At 36.8% G+C, this 21,433-nt stretch overlaps 2 protein-coding genes across 5 annotated transcripts; both read right to left on the reverse strand.

The window, feature by feature from the left end:
- Positions 1–1,477: 1,477 nt before the first annotated feature.
- LOC112049766 (probable phosphoserine aminotransferase) lies at positions 1,478–11,339 on the reverse strand. 3 transcript variants are annotated; one of them, XM_052884865.1, is made up of 8 exons: positions 11,165–11,339; positions 8,994–9,124; positions 8,114–8,229; positions 6,760–6,921; positions 6,341–6,435; positions 4,736–4,905; positions 2,695–2,961; positions 1,478–1,637 (listed from the first exon to the last, which is right to left on the reverse strand). In XM_052884865.1, the coding sequence occupies exons 1-8, from the start codon at positions 11,213–11,215 to the stop codon at positions 1,598–1,600; spliced, it is 1,032 nt and encodes a 343-aa protein (XP_052740825.1). In that variant the 5' UTR covers positions 11,216–11,339; the 3' UTR covers positions 1,478–1,597. The 3 variants fall into 3 exon arrangements, with proteins under 3 accessions (XP_052740825.1, XP_052740824.1, XP_052740826.1); XM_052884864.1 differs by having other exon boundaries at positions 1,478–1,645; XM_052884866.1 differs by lacking the exon at positions 6,760–6,921 and having other exon boundaries at positions 1,478–1,645.
- An 828-nt stretch (positions 11,340–12,167) lies between these two features.
- LOC112049758 (GRIP and coiled-coil domain-containing protein-like) lies at positions 12,168–20,652 on the reverse strand. 2 transcript variants are annotated; one of them, XM_052884862.1, is made up of 11 exons: positions 19,468–20,652; positions 19,150–19,245; positions 18,782–18,987; positions 18,146–18,371; positions 17,701–17,760; positions 16,381–16,503; positions 15,777–15,866; positions 14,603–14,770; positions 13,197–13,364; positions 12,834–13,001; positions 12,168–12,374 (listed from the first exon to the last, which is right to left on the reverse strand). In XM_052884862.1, exons 1-11 carry the CDS (start codon positions 19,498–19,500, stop codon positions 12,315–12,317), a joined length of 1,398 nt encoding a protein of 465 aa, XP_052740822.1. In that variant the 5' UTR covers positions 19,501–20,652; the 3' UTR covers positions 12,168–12,314. The 2 variants fall into 2 exon arrangements, with proteins under 2 accessions (XP_052740822.1, XP_052740823.1); XM_052884863.1 differs by lacking the exon at positions 12,834–13,001.
- Between the last annotated feature and the right edge of the window lie 781 nt (positions 20,653–21,433).

Consider the following 21,433-nt stretch of genomic DNA (forward strand, 5'->3'; position numbering starts at 1 on the left):
GGCTGAGACGTTAGCTTGTCTTACTAGAAGCCTGGAATTAAAAAGTTGGTGATGGTGTTTACTTGATTATTTAAGTTAGCTATCGATCCTGCGCCTGATTTATCTCCGGTTAAATCAGATTACCTTAAATTACTATTAATTTAAGATTATAAAACACATCATCAATTATTGTAATATTCAAGAGAGAGCGCCTGAGCTATCCATACATACTGGAACTTCGTTAATAGAAACGACGGAGGTCTGGCCTAGGATAATTTTGTTGTACCTGCCTTAGTGATTAAATGTATAATTTTATTTCTCTTGTCTATCAAACTAGTCTGAAAAATATGAAACTGGCCGCCGTGTTCTGAATCCGGTGGTGTAAATTGTTACATTATAGTTTAAGATCCGGCATAAGAAATATATACCCTCATCTGTTATTTAATCGGGATAAGAAATAAATGATGCAAAATATTCAGATTGACACTAAGCACATAGGTTTCCTAGTTAAATTGCAGCCGAAAAGTTTTAAATTATTATTATTATTATAATTATTTAATCTCCTTCCTTAAATTGGTTATTTAAAAAATCGTACACTGGTTAAGAAAATATACCTAAAATAATTGCAAAAGTAAAGCTTGCCTGCTTTCACACCGCAACTATGAGGTTGCCAGATATGAACAGTTACCTTACCTTAGGTACCTTATCAGCCGATAGACGTCCACTGCTGGACATAGTCCTCTTGTATGGACCTCCAAGCACAACGATCTCGAGCCGGCAGCATCCAGCGGCTCCCTGCAACCCGCTTGATATCCTCGGTCCACCTAGTGGGGGCGACCCCCCACTAGGTGGACCGAGGATACCCCGGGGTGTACCCCGCACCGGAAAGCGTAGTGTTGGGCGACCCCAACACTACGCTTTCCGGTGCGGGGTCGCCATTCCAGCACCTTGGGACCCCAACGTCCATCGGCTCTTCGAACTATGTGGCCCGCCCATTGCCACTTCAGCTTCGCGACTTGCTGAGCTATGTCAGTGACTTTGGTTCGTCTGCGGATCTCCTCATTCCTGATTCGATCACGCAGAGAAACTCCAAGCATAGCTCGCTCCATCGCCCGCTGAGTGTGTTTGAGCCTTCTAATAAGGCCCATAGTCAGCGACCAAGTCTCGGATCCGTATGTCATCACGAACAGTTAAGTAATGTTATTTATATACCCTCATCAGTTATTTAGTCATCTAATATGACAAATGAAAGCTCATTATATGCTTAATTTAAATATATTAGGTTGCATTTAATCTAGTCATTGATTTCTTAGATATTGTATGAAAAATATGTTTGGCAGTAATATAACTAGACTACCTACTTGCAATGTGTCACTGAAACATTTTTTACCATTTATTTCTTATCACTAATGGATAACATATTTCTAATGCTGGATCTTAGTATATTAACACCATAAATAAATGTAATAACTCGTTTAGGATTAAATGATACAAAAAATGTTAAAAAGTTTTTATTACGTTAAGATAATGTAATAATGAATATTTCATTTTGGAAATGTTTTATTTTGCATGTTGCTTAAAGAACTCTTTCATGAACCGGAGAAGAACTTCGACATCTTCAACAGTGACCGAATTGTAAACGGAGACTCGTATTCCACCTACAAGGCTGAAAAAATATTAATAATAGAACATCTATAAAACCAATGATATTAAATACTGTTAAATGTGTGTGTGTGCTAGCGTATGAAATATGAGGCGCTCAAAAGAGAAAATTTATAGTCAACTCAATGTTAGTTGTGGTCAACAACGAACGTTATATATAAACAAATAATAGTTACCTAAATATCGTCTACAATGTCGAGTTATGTGTTCAGGAAGTGTAAAAACTATATGTATACCTATTCATAAATATATAATGGAATTTAAGACAAAATTGTGCGCTCAGTGCTGTAGCCTATTATTCGGATCACTTTTTGCGGTAAGGACGTAACCGATCAATAGTATAAAATTATCATTACATAAAACGTAATATCGGAACCTAAGACAGCATAAACATGCGTAAAAAACAAAGATAAGTTCAAAGGAAAATTTGGTACAAATATGATGATTCACATGATAATATCTATTATTATCATTAGATGAGCAAAACTGGTTATTATTAGTGTCTTTTTACTACTGATTGTTTATTTTAAGCATCTCCTGGTGGGGCCCGACGGCAGAAGCAAAAGAAGAAATGAACGGCACTACTCCCTAAGGGTGACTTGTGTTAAGCTTGGAACTCGGTTTAGAGGGTCGTTTGGACAGGGTTTTTGACCTGAGCGTATCAGTCCTGACGTCTCCGTCACCGTGGATGAAACCAACATCCGGATGACGTTAATCGCTTTGCTAAAAGCATTTTGATGCTGATTTTTGTGATTAACTCCTCTTTTACTTTTCAAATACATCAGGTTTTTATACATTCATAATATAAATGAATCATAGAAATCAATGCCTCATTTCCGTAGGGATAGGCAGACTACGTCCTTCCATTTGCTACGATCCTTGCATATCTGCCATTCATTCTCATCTATACTTTTATACGGTTTAGGGTAGTTGAGACGTTAGCTTTGTTTATTTATAATATCCTGGATTTGATCCAGAAACGTTCGCCTGGGCTTTCCCAAAATTCATAGTATACCTAAATACGCAAGCAAATTAAAAGTAAAGATAATCCACCTGTGCCCTCTCAATTGTATTAGTCCTTGTTTTTCGGCGTCTTCTATAAATTGATTCTCTAAGTCCACGTCACCTTTCGGTGGACCAACTCTGAATGGGATGTTCATTTTACTCCTGAATCTCTTCTCGACTGGAGCGTAATAGAATCCATTAGATTGATCAATGTAGTCGTAAATCATAGAGGACTTTTTCACGGCCAACTCTTCCATCTTCTCTAACTTCCCGTTTCGCTCAATCCATTTAAGTACTCTCCCCATAACCTCGATCCTAAGTAAAATGTTTTATGGATTAAAAACCAGCGATAGGCAGAAATATTTTATGAAGGCTCAAAGTCGTAAACCTATTCTCCTATCATAGAGAAGTGCGATACCTATCACAGAGAAGTGCCAATTATGGAGTTTGGACTCTTGTGTCTTTCGAAGGTAGCAAGTTTCAACAGTCCAAAAACTAAATAGCGTATTTTTTTATAGTTTCCTGGAGTCACTAAGCTTCGCAGCAGACCTTCGATCAAGATCGCCTCCTACTATTATATAAAATGCGTGGATAAATAGAGAGGGTTTACAGCAAAGGGTTGCCACGAAGCTAAGTGGCTGGCTACTGGAGACATGATTCCTTGATGTCCCGTGGAGAATATCACAGAATTACGTTTTGTACAGACAATTTAGGGTGAACCCTTGAAACCTTCCAAAACAACAATGGTTCCTACCTATGTATGTACCTACTGTACTTACCTATGGTAGGAGTATGGGTTGATAAACATTCAGCCTTCATTAAATAATAGGCTCGCGTTCTAATAAATAACATTGTATTTATCTGCTGACTAAATTGTTTTTCAGATAGCATGGGTACGGTGACAGTCGCCTGTATGACGTTCATAATACATACTATTATCGCGAACTTTCTAGAGTGATACGAACTGTGAACCACACCATCCTACATGAAACGAACTGTATTGATATTGATTCACATTTCACAAGCATTATAGAGAGAATGTTCTTACGCGATTTCATTCTTAGTCTTTATTTAAGACATTTGATTGTGTAAGTTAATGCTTTGCATATTTAATATTTTTTACAATTGCATTACAGCTCATAAGTGGCATATTATAAATAGTATGAAGTTAAATACAGAGTAGGAGTCGGCACCCAATTAGTGGAAGCAGGATGTCGGTGTTACAAAATGGAGCATATGATTAATGTTTTAATTTCATTCGCTTCAGCACTGTTCGGGACATTCTTACTAAAACTGACGCCGCGCGATTTCACCCGCGTGGTTCCCATTGCCATAGGAATACGGAGATAATAACCTATAGCCTTCCTCGATAAATGGGCTATCTAACACTGAAAGAATTGCTTAAATCAGTCCAGTAGTTTCTGAGATTAGCGCGTTCAATCAAACAAACAACAAACTTTTCAGCTTTTTTTATATAAGAAAATCCAGTCAAGGATATGATTAATTACTTTTTCTAGTATATTAGTATAAACGAATGTGAAAGCGATAGGTTGGCTATTTTTTTCCCCGTCACAACTCTTGGGTAAAGGCAGGTACGAGTAAAACCGGTAAATCGATACTAGTAACTAGTACTGGTCTGGTTAATGAATTAAAGTTAAGTTGAAATTGCATTACGAACGCGGTGGTAAAGGGTTGTCTCCGAAAAATAAAACCTGATCATCATAATCTTAACCTTGACTGAAATGTTTAGGCCACCCATTTGCATTATATTTATAGATATATTTAATTTGATACAAAAATCTTTTCATGTGATAGACATGTCAGTGAAGGTCGTCTTAAATTCGGATGCTCTGCAGTGCCCGCCACGAGATATTGTGTTTGTGAAGTTAGCAACAAATTACTGCGCAATGAATCAATAATGGTACAAAAAACGCGGGCGGGGAGCCGGCTAGACACGACCGCGCATCTATACTCATTCCGCAGCTAACTTCACAGATATAAAGATCCGTGGCGAGCTACTATGTATTGATTTGATACCTCAGACCAATTACCTTCTGTAGGAGGTAATTGGTCTGAGAATTATACCCACGCTTGCATAGGCGGTGTGTTCAATATTGAATTGTTCTTCGCAGTAAGCGTCCAATCAAATACTGATGGACACGCCGGCATAGCTTGATTCAAAAGATCCTCCCTGACGATGACCATTGTGACTCCCGCAGTTCCAATATTTTTCTGAGCACACCCATAAACGGCTCCGAACTACAAAAAAATTAGTAAAAAGTGTGTGTGTGCCAAAGAAGTACCTACTTGGGAGACTGACCTTGCAACACGCTCAAGGGGTCAAGGGCGACGCCAAAAGGGCAAGAGTCTTTCGGTCGGTATTTTTTTTTTTTATGTATGTACACCGTTTACTCAAAGACGCCTGGACCGATTTCAAAAATTCTTTTTTTGTTTGAAACGGTATAGTCCCCATTTGGTCCCATTGCCATCATGTCAATATCTGATGATGGAATCCTGGAGAAATTGAGGGGAACTTTCAAAAATTATATGGGTGTCTAGTGTGTTCGTAAATTTTTCCATTTAGTACTTTTAAGCACTACAATTTCATGAAGGTTTAAAATCGATCTGATGATGGAGCCATAAAACAGACGAGGGAACTCCTCGGCAATTTACAGCAGTTGCCTTGTGTTTGGGCTTGATTAATTTGTATTAATGAGAACTTTCCACATAGATAGGTTGTGACTGTAATTTAGGGGTTTGGTGATGAAGACCAAGGACAATTAAGGGAACTCCTTAACAGTTTACAGTAACTACCTTGTGTTTGGCCTTGATTAATTCGTATTGCTGAGAACTTTGTACCAAGATGGGTTGTGACTGTAATTTTGGGGTTTGGTGATGAAGACCAAGGACAATTAAGGGAACTCCTTAACAGTTTACAGTAACTACCTTGTGTTTGGCCTTGATTAATTTGTATTGCTGAGAACTTTGTACCAAGATGGGTTGTGACTGTCATTAGGGATCTGATGATGAAGACCAAGGTCAATTAAGGGAACCCCTTAACGGTGTACGGTAGCTACCTTGTGCTTGGGCTTGATTAATTTGTATTGCTGAGAATTTTGTACCAAGATGGTTTGTGACTGTCATTGGGGGTCTGATGTGTTCGTTTGAGATGAAATTTTACACTAAAAATGGAAAAATAATAAAAATTTTAATAAAAAAAATATAAGGCGGTGCTTAGCCGGTGTTGTCTTGATTTAAGCCATTTCTGACAGGACCACATGAAACAACACTGTCTGCAAAATCTAAATGGCTTGAATTAATACATCACCGGCTTAGCACCGCCTTCATACTGATCAGCAGGTAGAACATATTATGATGTTTTTTTTCGCTTTTTAGTTTACTGGGTACGTTTTTAGGTTTTGAAGTCGGTTGTATTTTTTTTATTAAAATTTTTTTAACAAGTTAACTCTTGACTTCAATCTCACCATGAATTTTTATACGTAGACGCCTTGTGTTCAGATATGACTATTTTTTTTTTGACTATATAGAATTATTATACTAGACTATAGAATCAAAGCAATAACTCAAAAACATTGTTATTTAGTTCAATTTATTCATTCATATAAAAAACACTTCATTATTTTTTATTTACCGCTAAAAAGTATATAGGCCTGAAATAGATCACCTTCCATACCTTTGTTATATCGAACTTTTTCGACATAATATTCGAACACATGTCAGCAACTAGAGGCACTCCATTTGTATTCGGTATAAAGTCATACTCCACGCCTAAAATAGAAGTTACCTAAGTTTAATAAGAGCCATAATAGACCAGTGGAAGGGACCTCTTCTTTCGATTCTTAGGGCGTAAGTACTCGAGTACGGATGGTATTAACATTATTTATTTTATTATAAAAAGGAGGTATTAGTATTTTGCAACAGTGATGGTATAAATAAGAGGATATTTTATGACTAGAGTTCAGTTCTTTGTCAGGCAGCGTAAACACCGTCATGCTACTAGTTGCGTTAGTGATTTTGTGCAACCTATACCTAATATCGGAAAAATGAGCAAATGCAACGAATTAAACTGTATAATATAATGAATGTTATCACCGTCAATAGTCTCATTGTCACAGATATGAACGTAAGAGGCATTGGGGTCCAAGTCCCACGTTGACAGGTCGGGTATGTTCACGTAACTATCTTGTTGAGGGGTGGCGAAACGAACGTTGCCGTATTTCCGTGCTTCCCGTGCTGCTATTACTGACCAAATACCTTTATAAAAATAAAAAAGTATTATAATTATACTCGGTTTGTTTTAATTAGTATTTACAAACATAATTAAATCCTTGGTTCTTTAAGTTTCAAGTGTATTCATATAAATGACATGACAAACACACTACAAATTAGGTTAACTAAACTGTACAAGACGGTGACTTTGGTTATTATGCGGATCTCCTCTCCTCATTTCTGATTCGATCATTTATAGATACTCCGAGCATAGATCGTTCCATCGCCCGCTGTGGATTTGAACAGAGCGATTCGATGGATAAAGGCAGCTCAGGATCGTGATGTCCTGTAGTGGGTGTCCATTGGCTTATGAAATTATGTTTTTGAAACTGTATATCCATAGAGTAATAATAGTCAAAAAGCCTGCAGTGACTAGATTTACTCGTTTGTTTATAGGTAGCTAAAAGTTTGTTAGCCAGTGTGCCCGTGTAGGTAAGTACAGTAGGAACCTACGGAGTTGGAATCGTGGTGGTTTTCGAAGGTAGCAGATTTTAAAGGATATAAATCCTAGTATTCAATCCCTAATAGTTATTTAAGCTACTGTCATATAATAATGGCCATTGTAGCACGAATGTTTCTTGTGCAAAGACCCGAAGCCGAATTTCACAATAGACAGCACGAGTGCTACAATCGCTAATTAGGTGAAGTGGCATACAATACTTTCTCTACGACTATGATAATATAAATAAAAGAATTATCAAAACTTGGTAAATAACTAACTATGTACTAATAGTAATTCTATGGTAAATAATAAATAATTGGCGCATCCTCAATTTTTGTATTGGTGTGACCTCCTAGATTTGGTACCAGCGTGACCTCCTAGATTTGTCTCTTTTAGAGAAAGCTGAATTTTTGTAGTATATGGAAGTATTTAAAAATTAAAAAAAAAAAACATTGTAGAATATCATCAAGTATACACTAATAAAATTAAATGCGCCGTGAAGCACTAGTAATAAGTAATAAAAATACGTAAACAATATTTCAGAAATGACCTTGAAAAAAATATTCCCTACTTTCGAAAAATATTTTATTTAAAAATAAAATCGTCTTATGAAAAATATAATAATTTTCTAAATCTCAGTCAACCATTTAATTAAAATATAAGTGAAGCTTCATTTAAATATTCTATTACTTAAAAGCTTCGTCGTATCTCTCAAAGAATATCTTGATTTTTTACCTGTAATAACATAATCTGCTGTGCCAGTCCTGGACATTAGGTTAAGTGGTACTCCAGCGAATTGGCCCTGTCCACCGCCTTGCAAAAAGAGAATTTTGTAGTTTTGAGGAACATTCCTGAAATAAACATTTTTATCAAGTAGCCATCTCCCGCCTTATAAATAATTGTGTATGTAAATAAGTTCGTCGTACACACGAAACTCTCAAATGAAATCCTGCTAATATTATAAACGCGAAAGTTTGTATATTTGGATGTTTGTTACTCTTTAGCGCCACAACTACTGAACCGATTTGGCTGAAATTTGGAATAAAAATAGATTATACTCTAGATTATTACATATGCTACTTTTCATCCCGGAAAAACCTACGGTTCCCGAGGGAGAGAGGCCGATGTCCAGCAGTGGACGTTTATCGGCTGATAACGTAAGGTAAGTGTACTGCCAACCACGGAGCCCATGTCTAACACTTTTGTTTATAATTACACCTGCCTTGATAACTGTAAGTGACCGTGATAGCCCAGTGGATATGTCCTCTGCCTCCGATTCCGGAGGGCATAGGTTCGAATCCGGTCTGGGGCATTCACCTCTAATCACGTGTCTCTAACGGTGAAGAAAAAACATCGTGAGGAAACCTGCATACCTAAGACTTTTTTATATTCTCTACGTGTGTGAAGTCTGCCAATCCGCATTGGGCCAGCGTAGTGGACTATAATTGGCCTAATAATCCCTATCATTCTGAGAGGAGACTCGTGCTCAGCAGTGAGCCGAATATGGGTTGACAATGATGATGATGATGAGATAACTGTCATTTTTGTTTAACTTGGCGGGCTTACAAGGTAGGCTCTACTTTCTAAATTAGTTACTAATAAAATAAGAACATACAACAGTCTTCGAACAACATCTTGTATTTCCGCATTCAGCTTTATGTAAGTGGCCGATCTGTGGCTAGTTTCCATTAAACTTATGCCCGTGCCATTAAAGTTGACCAGTTCCTCCTCCAGTTCGTCGAACACCTCAAAGTTATAGAGTCTGGTCAGGCAATACGTAGATATGAGTTAGTAATACGTATTAAGTATTTATGATATAGTACAGGGTAGGCGAACCTTTATGCATCAACGTGCCATTTTTTCTAAAAAATGTTTAATGGGGTCATTGGCGTGCCATCAAATAATTTTGACTTTCTGATTATTTGGAGAATAACAATAATAAATACTATCAAAACTCTTTATAAAATAAAGTAAACAAAAGAGGTACATTTTGGAATGTTTTTATTACACGCATAAATTAAATTATTGTAAAATTAGTGTGACTTCTGTTGCTGCAGGTTAGATGACAAATAATTTATGTCAAATACCTACTTTACACATGTTTTATGATCGGCGACGTGCCCAAAATATTGTGTCGCGTGCCATCAATGGCACGCGTGCCACTGGTTCGCCTACCCTGATATAGTATAACGTTTTTAGTCACAAAATTAGCTTATTTTTCTTATTATGTCTATATATAGTTCCTAGCATTTAATCTAGCTGAGACAACTACATGAAAATTGGTTTAGTAGTTTCGAAGAAGAAAAAACACAGGGATATTTTTTCCCATATATCTTCAATGTTTTTCTCACTCTAATTATAATCCACACATATTATATTCCGTTAAAAATATTTTTATTTATTATTCCGTCAAAATCCGTCTAGGCCCTGTGCTATTTTTCAAGCCGATGAACATATTAGACTCTGGCAAATTTAAGCATGACCTGAAAAAACGCGACAAATGTGTTTTGATCGAATCGTAAATCTATGGTTTTGATAGTTTTTGTTATTTCATCATCAGATAAATATACAGCGTGTCCCATAATAAACGAGTAAAACGCGTGTGGTAGATACACCACCTAAATATCTAGAACTTAAATAGAAAATCCTAGGATGACCAAGTAATATTTTTTTTTCGGATTTTTCTAAATTTTCTATCTTGAATCAGTTTTTCAATGCTGTAGCTGCTGTAATTAGGATTTTAAAAATCTGATTTTAGTTAAACATTACGGATTAAATTACCAACGTATCATACTATATTATACTATTTTTGTAAATAGTGCTTTATTTGTTTTTTAAAAGAAACTTTGAATGCAATAATTATATTTTTCTTTCATTAAGATGACCCGATTTAAAAAAAAATTCCTGTAAAAAATGTATGGAGCTGAAGTGTAACAATTGAAAAACTTGTACACTTATTTACGTTTTGGTATTAGGTTATGGATTAAATTGGTTTAAAACTTCTACTCTTTGTATTTACAAAGTTGCTGGTGACAATGTGTAGGAGATGCTGAATTTTCAATATATATTCATATGTATTTATCCATTAATTACGGGACACCCTGTATATATTACAAGTATTTAAATACCTTTGATTAAAACAATTTTTCCAGCTATTACTCAAGTCTATAATCATATTCCGGAAGTCCTCAGAAACAGTTCCGATTACTATTTTAAAAGATATATTTTACAATTTTATTTATATTAGCAATTTTCAACTTAACAGCTACAGTGTCCTACAAATTGTTTTTGGTTTATTATCTCGTTCCGACACTCAGAATCTGGTAACCCTACCACAATTAAGAATTTTCGTAAATAAAAAAGTCTCATCAAGATAAAGCTACTCAAGAAAAATTAACTTGATAGTAATATAGTTTATAACTATCATAACTATTATTTAAAAAATATAAATCATTCCGTCCCCTCTCCAAAAGGTTTCTGATTTCAAATAATATAAAAAACAAACATAACAAAAAAAGAATCATCAAATTCGGAGCTGTTCTTGAAGACATCGAGGGTAAATGCTTTGTTGATTCCACTATCTATATAGTGATAACATAAGCAGATTTTTTTAATCTGCCGCGTTTTTTCAAATCACGCTATTAAATGATTTTTTCCTGCACGCTTTGTGAAAAACACAATTTATAGTAGGTATTTTAATATTAATAATTAAAAGAAAATTAAAAATTATAAATTTAATAATATATCCCTTAAGTAAATACCTAATAATATATTGGATATAGTTACCTCGGATGGTAATTTCGCTGGTCCGGCACCAAAATTGTGAATGTTGGACATTTTGAACTTCTGTCGTCCACAACTTTACGTGAAATGAGGTGAAATCACAGATTAGTGAAATGTAACTTCGTTGATAAAAATGGCGCGACTAATATTATTATTATTACTGCACGTCATCACACTATCGATGGTCAAGTGAGTTTGAACATTACTAACGAAAGATTCCTTATGAATAAATGGTATAGGAAAAACTAATAACTTGAATATAAAGATGCCCTAATAGTTAAACAATTAAAAAAATATTCGAAAGGTTCAGAAATCATAATTTAAGGAAAGGGATATATATAGTCATTAATAAAACACTATTACTAAAATAGTTATTAGTATTTATTTAGTAATTTAGGGTTCCGTAACTAAAGAAAGACGAGACCATATAAATAGCCCACTGCAGCACAATTCATTTCGAAATCAAAAATCAAAATAAACCATAGACAATAGAATAGACAGCACATCAGCACATAGACCTTAAGAGTCCACAGACCTGCAATGCTAGAACAAATTAGCCTAGTCTTCCACAGATAAGAAAGCAAAATAACCGTAGACAGACGAAAAAAAATAATTACATTGGACCAGTGATGTAACGTGGTGTTTCACCGCGTCTAGCGGTGTCTATGACAGCCAATGATATTTTATACTAGAGATGGGGCACTAGCGTATCAAAACTGAGGATTAAACTTGATTCTCATACCAGAGTTGAGAAATTGGTGGTGTTACACCCCCGTGTACATATGTTCCTTGCCCGTGTACCTCGGAGAGCACTTAAATCGTCGGTGCCGGTCATCGCATTAACATCTGATAGCGGTTGATAATAAATACAATATTATCACCCGCCAAACTTGGACCAGCGTGGTGGGTCTAAGCTCTATATATTATATCCTCTCCTATTATATATCTTTCAGGCCTTCCTTCTAATAGGAGAGATCCTATTAGAAGGAAGGCCTGCCCTGTAGTGAAAATAGGCAATGATATTATTACTAAAGTTTGTTTTAGAGTTAATATCTCTTAAATCTCGTTCAAAATTAAAATACTTAAAAATCATTAATTTATTAATATGTATGTATTTAATTAATAAGAAGATTTTATTTATTAGTCTATTAATTTAATTCTTCTTGACCGAAGTCTTGCGAGTTTTGAAAAAACGTCGTTCTTTTGGCGCGACCTAGAACAATGTAAAATACTTTTATTAACATGGAAATATGCAAATCTCTAAACATAATAGTACTCCATTGTTAGGATTATATATCCAATATATTTATCAGCCACGCTGAACTGCTTAATAGTTAGTTAGTGATTGATAATGTAGTTAACATTAATGAAAGACTTTTTTAAATCAGTTCAGTGGTTTCACCGTAAAAGTGTAACAAACAATCAAATAAACTCACTTTCCCATTTACAATATACGAGCGAAATCATGAATAAATTTTCAAGATCTCTATTCCAAATTTGTGTTTTTCTGGTTATTTTTTTTTAATTTAGTCTATACTTAATTTTGTGCTCCAGTAATGCTATAAATTGTTTTGCTAAAACTTACCCGGGAAGGCGAATGGGATAACAGTACCTAATATATAATAACATTCTTATAAAAAAAAATGCTTAGGTATGCAGTTATTGAGCTTACAGGCTTAGGCTCTTTCTGCACCGGCACCGACGGGTCTGTGCGCGGGTGTTGTGTCCGAGCGCTCGCTACCAAAGAGTCTGGGTGGTCACGCTTGAGAGCCGCCAGAGAGTTAGCGGGCTCGGGCTCCTCGCGGGCGAACATCGCGAAGTAACGATGCTCCTTCACCGGCTGTAAGAACTTACAGGCTTAGCTCTTTCTGTACGGACACCGGCGGGTCTGTGCGCCGGCATTACACCCGAGTGCCCGCTACATGAGAGTCTGGGTTATCGCGCTTGAGAGCTGCGAGAGAGTTAGTGGGCGCGGGCTCCTCGCGAGCAAACATCGCGAAGTAACGATTCTCCTTTACCAGCTGTAAGAACTTACAGGCTTGGGCTCTTTCTGCACCGGCACCGGCGGGTATGTGCGCGGGCGTTGTGTCCGAGTCCCCGCTACCAGAGAGTCTGGGTTGTCACGCTTGAAAGCCGCCTGAGAGTTAGCGGGCTCGGGCTCCTCGCGGGCGAACATCGCGAAGTAACGATGCTCCTTCACCGGCTGTAAGAGCTTATCCTTGATGATCATAATGATGATGACATGAAATGAATACTTTATGTCATCGTCACTATCATCATCATCATTATTAACTCTCAAACGCTACAATGATTTAGTATACTATTTTGACTACAATTCTCATGATAGTTTAAATTTTAAAATAAAATCTAAGAAAAGTTCACGTACCTAACATTACGCTAATCGGAATGTTAAGTCTTATTTTTTTTTTAAATAATTAAAAAGCTAAAAGTCTGTTCTTGGTGGTTAAACCATCTGTTTGTGAAATTTGTCCTTGGAGCTTGCAGTACCACACGCGCTAGAAAGTTATATATATTATGCGCGCACACACCAAAACCTCACACACACTTGACTCGCGCCTTCTCGTCTAAGGGGAGATCCGCATACCCAAAGGACCTAGGTTAGTTCAATTCCAGCCAGAATTTTCCTTTGCCAGCCTACGAGCTGCAGTGTTTGCTGGGGGAAGCGACTTGGCTTACTTGATCGCGTTCATTGCGCAACTTATAACAAGATGACTCAATATCGCTAGTCATTTGGTTAATGAAAGATACTAATTACCTTTAATCTGTGGTTGTCGGTGAATGTTGGTGTTTAGCACAGATATAAGAAGTAACTAGATTTATAAAGTGCCAATTCCTTGTATTGATCCCAGCGTACCCAGGGGCGTAGCCTAAATGTCTGTTTAATATTTAGTGAAAAATGAAATATGTCACCCTTACTTTAGAGTTGAATATTATTTATTCCTTTTGTCACAGAACAAACCAAGACTACTAGTACATGCGCGGACGCGCTTGCGTTGTTCCGCACAGCCGGGTGTACGCGGGCCACGCCCCCTTGCTACTTCTATTGCTAAAAGCGTTAACTTTTAGCGTTGTCTGTTCTGTGGTGTTTAGGGTGACTATGACACTTAATAAAAGGGTTTACATGAGAATTCTATTCAAAATCTTAGAACCCCGACTCTACGCAGTCTTGTCAGCCCTACCCTTAGAATGATTTTGTAAATCGCCAAGCCAGAAGCACAGAGCTGGTCGACCCCCATCAGGTGGACTGACGACATCAAACGAGTCTCAAAGATTCGCTGGATTCAGGAGGCATCGTAATGTTTGGAAGTTCCTACAAAAGGCCTATGTCTTGCAGTGGACGTCCATCAGCTGGTGTGATGATGATGACGATGATGAAGCCAGAAGCTCGCCAAGGACGCTGCACTTTCTGTAAGCACTTACAGAGTTCGGCTTAGTCACGTTCAGCACCGGAGAGTTTGTGCGCGGGCGTTGTGTCCGAGCGCCCGCCACCAGAGAGTCTGGGTTGTCGCGCTTGAGAGCCGCCAGAGAGTTAGCGGGCGCGGGCTCTCCGTGGAGGAACATTGCGAAGTGTTGTTGTACCTTCGCCGACTGTAACGACACTGCTGGTGACTTATTCACTCCAGATATAATATAGATGTCTATAATTCGTGCGCAATAACTTGACACCTGGCTACCAAACACATCCATACAAACACACTACAAATATCATTCGGGCCAGGTGTGAAGTTAATCCGCACGAACTATACAATTGTGTATTTGCCATTTTTTTCTATATATTAAAATTTTATTAATAGTAGAACAATTTTTGGGCTCGCTTGGTAAGCTATATTAATATTTTTATGTGTGCTACTTCGTAAGCAGCAATATACCTATGCTGTATGATATACCATACCTTAATTAATTATATGAATTATTAAATTATATGAATTTTTAATAAGTTGTACGTTGTAAAAGACCGTTCCATAAAGTAGTATAACCGTAAAAAGATTTTATTAATAATAGGGTTGTTCTTCGACGTTCTACGCAACTCTTCTTCGAAATATAATAAAACGACGATGCATTTATCATAGACACATAATTATGTAAATGCGTAAAAATATTTGCAATAGCATATTTTAAGAAAAAGATTACGTACCGAGAATATGGTCAACAGTTAGGGGCCAGAGATTTACACGCGGGCGAAGTCTTCTAATTAATGTATAAGAACAGAAATGCCTACAAACTATAAAAGTTTCAAAAGTTAAAGTAAACTAGCGGACGCCCAAGACTTCGTTCGCGTCAAATTTTATTTTTGTAAATCCCGCAGAACAGTAGGTTTTCACACTATCACACTAATATTATATAGGCAAAAGTTTATGTGTGTGTAAGTGTGAAAGTGTGTAAGTATGTTTGTTCCTCGAAGCGATTTGGCTGAAATTTGGAATGGAAATAGATTTTACTCTGGATTAATGTCTCTCTGGAATATAGGCTACTTTTGATCAGATTGACGGAAAAATCTATAGTTCCCGCGGGAATTTTGAAAAACCGAATTCTACGCGGACGATATCGCGGGCGTCCGCTAGTCCGGAATAAAATGTAAATTATAACAACTTACATCCAAATAATCGACGCTGCGCTCACTAGAGTACTGGAACATACCGTCGAGGAGAGAATCGACCCGCTTTAGCGGTTGAGCCTCTACCTGCTGCAAGGGTGATCCAGGTGAAGTATTTACGAGTATAATATGGAGAAGTGGCAGTATTGCATGACTAGCTATGTCAGCTGACGATCAATTAAGCTCACATGCCTACAGTGCTAACGGCTTGACAGCCGATAAAACTGAACATGTTCGTCGCGATGCGCATGACATCATGCCGATCGCGACCAACACACGATCAGTTTTGAGATGGTGAGTGGCTAGCATAAGTCGATAACTCATAGGTTAAGGAGCCGGACTTATCACCGAGAGGTCGTGGTTCGATCCCAGCGCTAGAATATTGTCGTATCCGCTCCTGACAGTCTTTTCCGACTAGTTGGAGAGAACGAAAATTTTCGGTTCATATATAAAGGTGTGGTGTGGTTAAATATTGTTAACGACCACATGATTGAAGTAAAACATTTTTAGGTCTTCCGTTCGGCTCACTCGATTACACTATAATCTGGACTTATACAGTAAAAAATCTTAAATAAAATTGATATAATATGCAGTTTGTACTCACCGCGCGCTGCGGAGTGAGCTCGGCGGTCACATGCCGCGGAATCTCCGATGCCTCCTTTATTATGTTGGTTATTCTTGTCTCTAACTCGTCGATCTTCTTTTGCAGCGCACTCTTCTCATGGTCCTTTACCGCATAGCGTTATTAGCATATTTTTAAGTAAGAAGTACATGCGTACGTAAACCGTACGAATTACCTTAGAACCCGCTTAAGACGATCACGCTTAAAACGATTTTTCGCATAATACGTAATTTTATGCCAGTCCCTACAAATTGAGACATGTTTTCATACATTTCCTAACGCTTAATACGATTCGTCATCCCGTTTAATGCGCCTACATGTCACACGCGTGTTCCAAATGCGACAATTAAATTACAACAGATAGATCAGGACATCATAAAGGTCCTTAAACAAGGTTGCAGGACAAGACTGATATATTAAAATTACATGATATATTAAAGAACTGAAAGACCCTGACAACGAACGACACTTGACATGGTGCTATTCTAAACTGAAAATTTTGAAGACGCACTGAAAAAGTATTTAATTGAAAATTTCGTAATTGCTAATATGTTGCATCAAAATCTTTATGTCATACCAGAATAAGATTACTTTATGTAGCATAATTATGTAGTCTTTACATCAAATACACCAATTTTTATAACTATGTAATATGTGTACATTAGGCGTTACATTTTTCCCTACCCATATCCCGTTTATTACGCGTTCCCTTCTAAGACGCTTTTTTAGTTTTTGGGTCCCTGCGAAATCGTATTAAATGGGTTCTACTGTATATATTCATACGGATAAAATGTTTGACAATGTTTTTTATTTATTACTATTTTTTTTTTAATTTTGTTTAAAAAAATATTAAAATAAACCAATTCGTACGGTTTACTTGTAAATAGTCACTTGCTGTTTTCAATGACCCTTGACATACAGTGCTAAGACCAACTTAACTAAACTCAACCCCCTACCCAATTAAATTGCATCGTCACTTACCATCAGGTGAGATTGTAGTCAAGGGCTAACTTGTAAAGAATAAAAAAAAATAAAAAAGACTGGTAAACAACATTTGTAAAAGTTTTACAATTACGTGTAAGAGATTTCCTCCCCGAAAAATGCAGACGCCCTGCGGTTACTACCGCGTAGTTCCTGTTCCAGTAAAATACGGGGATAAAATATAGCCTATGGCACTCGTAAATAACGTAGCTTGTGGTAAAAGAATTTTCAAAATAATTTCAGTAGATAGTAGAAAGTTACAAAACCACAAACTTTACGTCTTTATAGTATTAGTTTAGATAGATTAACATCTCCACCCACCGATTCGGTCCTCGCTTGCAAGAACTTCGACATTTCTTTTGAGAGCGACTCATCCTTGGCCTAAACAAAAGCAAATAAATAAGTTACACATACACATTTCAATCCGTTATATAGGTATATATAGATAGGTTTTTTTTAAAGAATATTTGCCATATCTTTGTATTAATTATGACCAATATTCCCATTCCCCTCCAATTAGTCGGCAAAGACTGTATTAGGAGAGGGTACGACAATAGTCCAACGGGGCGGGGATAGAACCACCACCCCTCGGTCATGAGTCTAACTGGACCTAGTTGTGTTATATTTTTAGTTGCTTTCAATCATGGCTGCTAGTAAAAAAAAATCACTGTGCATTGACGAAAAATCTCTGTCTATAACTCTCTATAGCGTCATTAAATGTACAGTCCCTTCAGTGTCGTTATATAGTTGTGTAGAGAAAGCTCACCTTCATTTCAGCTTCCCAGTGCGCGCGCATTATCTTGTTTTCTTCTCGTTCCTGCTGCATCTTCCTATTAACGGCTTCCAATTGCTTCTGCAGCTTTTCACTTTTCTTTTTTACTTTCTCCAATTGGTTGATAGCTTGGAGATGCTCAGATGTTTTGTGTTCCAACTCATTGCTCTTTACTTCAATTATTTCCAATTGTTTTTTGTTTTTATCTTCGGCGGCATCTCTGGTGTTAACGAATTTGGATTATACGTATTTTGAATTTGTAAAATTCGTCAAAGTCAAGTATGTCTGTTTACAGTGATTCTACGTGAGTGATGATGGTAGAGATGGCAGGTATTGCGAATTTGGTGATGTTGCGGATGCCCAGCACTATGACAATATAATAAAAAATATTTTAAATTTAATAAGAAATATACAATTATTCTAAAAGTTCAAAGGAAAACGTAATATCTGTGATGTGATGTGATCTGTACAAAAACGAACAAGACATCTGTGATGTGACCAAGAAATGTGAGCGGAAAGAAATAATTAATAGCAACTGTGTTCACACTGTACAGAATCTATTGTCTATCTTACCGAAAGTGAGTACAAACTTAAGGCAGCAAATTTGAATAAAAGCTTGTAATAACTTACTTATAATTTGATAAATATATCTCGGTATCGTTGAGATTCTTGCTCAAGATAACGATTTCGGCTTCCAAGTGATCAACTTTGCGTAAGTGGTTGTCACGCTGGTCAATCGTCTCCCTAAGCTCCAGCGACAGTTTCTCTGTCCGTGCGTCCGCTTCCAAGAGCAGAGTCTTTAGTGACTCTACTTCTTTGTGGTATTCATTCACTTTCTAAAAAAAATACAATCTACTACATAACATCATCTTCTTTCCCCTATCCCACAAAATTATGTCAATCTTCTTCATTCATCTCTATTACTTGTCAACACATCATCCACTTCCTTTCACACACTCCATCCATTTCATTGGCCTTCTAAAAATGACATTTCTCACCTCTTGCAAATCCTTTCCTTTATTTTCCAGGGTTTCGTTGTCTGTTTTTGCCTTTTCCAGTTCTTTAGCTTGTTCTTCACACTTTGTTTGAATTGCCTAGAACAATAATCCAAATGCCATACTTATCTTATACTTACTGTATATAGTACGAGATCTAGCATAAGAAATATAAACCCTCATCTGTTATTATATCAGTTCAAAATATTCACATTGACACATTGCACATAGGTTAAATAGCGCCCTATCAAACTACCGTTTATTGCTAATAAATAACAGATGAGGGTTATACATGTATTATGCCGGTCTTGACCACTATACCTGTATTTGTGCTCTATAGCAGTCGTTTTCCATGGCAGCGGCGCTCTGCTGCTCTCGCACGAGTGCTAATCTGTGACGCGCATAATATTATCATATTAGTTAAATTATAACATGTAGGTACTAGCAGGTACTAGTGTATGTAATTCCTGTAACGTTCATTGTTTTACAAAGTTCAATAGTAAAATTCATTTCCTTACAATGTGTCACGGTTCAATTGTAATGTCCATTGTTTGACAATTTGTGAAGTAGATGGAGAGCCAGCATTGTCGCTGGCTCTTGGTTTATACTTTCAATTGTAAAGTTGATTGTTTTTCAATGTGCAAAGATAGATTGTTCAATGTGTATCATTGTTTTACAATAAATGAACATTGTAGAGATAATTTCGCCTAAAGATGTTTCGTTTTCGGAGTGAAACGTACTAGAGGAAGCAACCTAGACCCAACACTAGACGGTTCAGCAGTAGCCGAGCATGTTCAAGCTTCGGTTATTGGACTCGGGGATTTCATCTGTTTTGATAAGGCTTCAGTATTGCCAAGGGAAAACTTTCTAGTACCTATCTCGTAAGATACGTGAAGCAATAGAAATTAAGTAGTTGTCACCCGAATTTTAATCGTGATCATGGATGGTTGCTGCCGACAGCTTGGAAACCGCTATTTCATTCTAAGTCGCAAATAACAAACTTGGAACAAGATATTGTTAGTTCGGTTTCTTACAAGAAGACTCGGAGAATGTAACGGAACCTTTACTCTCCACCCAACAGGCCCTCTCCCGACGCGCGCTGCGAGCGGCCCCTCGCGCTGCTGTGTCGCAGTTTGGATCGTGCCGCGTTGCAAGAACCAGCTCATGACTAAGCGCCCCGTATGGGTTCGAAACTAGTAGGGCATACCCCGACGTAGTATCAGGTGAGTTTTAGCCGTGTTTCTTACTCAATTAATATGAATAACACTCACGATAGTTTAAATTCTAAAAAGCTACTTTAATAACTAAATAAATAAATGTGGAACTACATAAACATACAGGTACAGTGAATATATTTTGCAATTCATAAGCTAAACACAATAGGAAATGTGCATGTACGAGTACGTACTACCCACACATATTATTATAAAACGGAGTTCTCCTGTTTGAAAATTTGGAAAAGTAAAGTAGCCTTGGGAACTTTCATGGAATTTTTTTTGAAATTTTACTATACATTTTATCTTATAAAAATGATCACGTACAATCAATGTATTATAGTGTCACCGCCTTCAAACTGATCATCAGTTAGTACCTACTTAATATGATATATAGAACTTAGTATTATTTTTTTTTTTTGCTTTTTAGTTTAGTCAGGATATTTTATGTTTTTGAAGTAAATTAAGTTTTTTTTATTAAAATTTTTTATTTTTAAATTTTTAGTGTAATCAGGAGTTCCAGTACCATCGTACTGTAGTAGTGTATTCATCGTCAAACCCCTGATGACAGCCATAACCCATCTAGGTGTAAAGTTCTTAAAAATACAAATTAATCGAACAAATCACAAGGTAGCTATTGTTAACCGTTGAGGAGTTCCAGTACCTGTCCTTCGACTTCATCATCAGACCCCTAATGACAGTCACAACCCATCTAGGTGGAAAGTTCTTGTCAACACAAATTAATCAAGTCCAAACACAAGGTAACTGTTGTAAACCGTTAAAGAGTTTCCTCGTGTGTGTTTAGACACCATCATTATCGAACTCCAGACCTTCATTAAGTTGTAGTGATATAAAAAGGTTAATGGAAAAAAATATAAAACGCTATAGTAGTCTTTACAATTTTTGAAAGTTTTCCTCGATTTCTCCAGGATCCCATCATCAGATCCTGATATGGTGACAATGGGACCACTTCAGGAGCATACACGTTCAAACAAAATTTAAAATTCAAAATTGATTAAGAAATGACGAAGTTCTGAGGTAACAAACATTAAAAAAAAAACACACGCGTCGAA

Source organism: Bicyclus anynana, chromosome 12 (assembly GCF_947172395.1).
Source record: "Bicyclus anynana chromosome 12, ilBicAnyn1.1, whole genome shotgun sequence".
In the NCBI taxonomy this organism is placed as follows: Eukaryota; Metazoa; Arthropoda; class Insecta; order Lepidoptera; family Nymphalidae; genus Bicyclus; species Bicyclus anynana.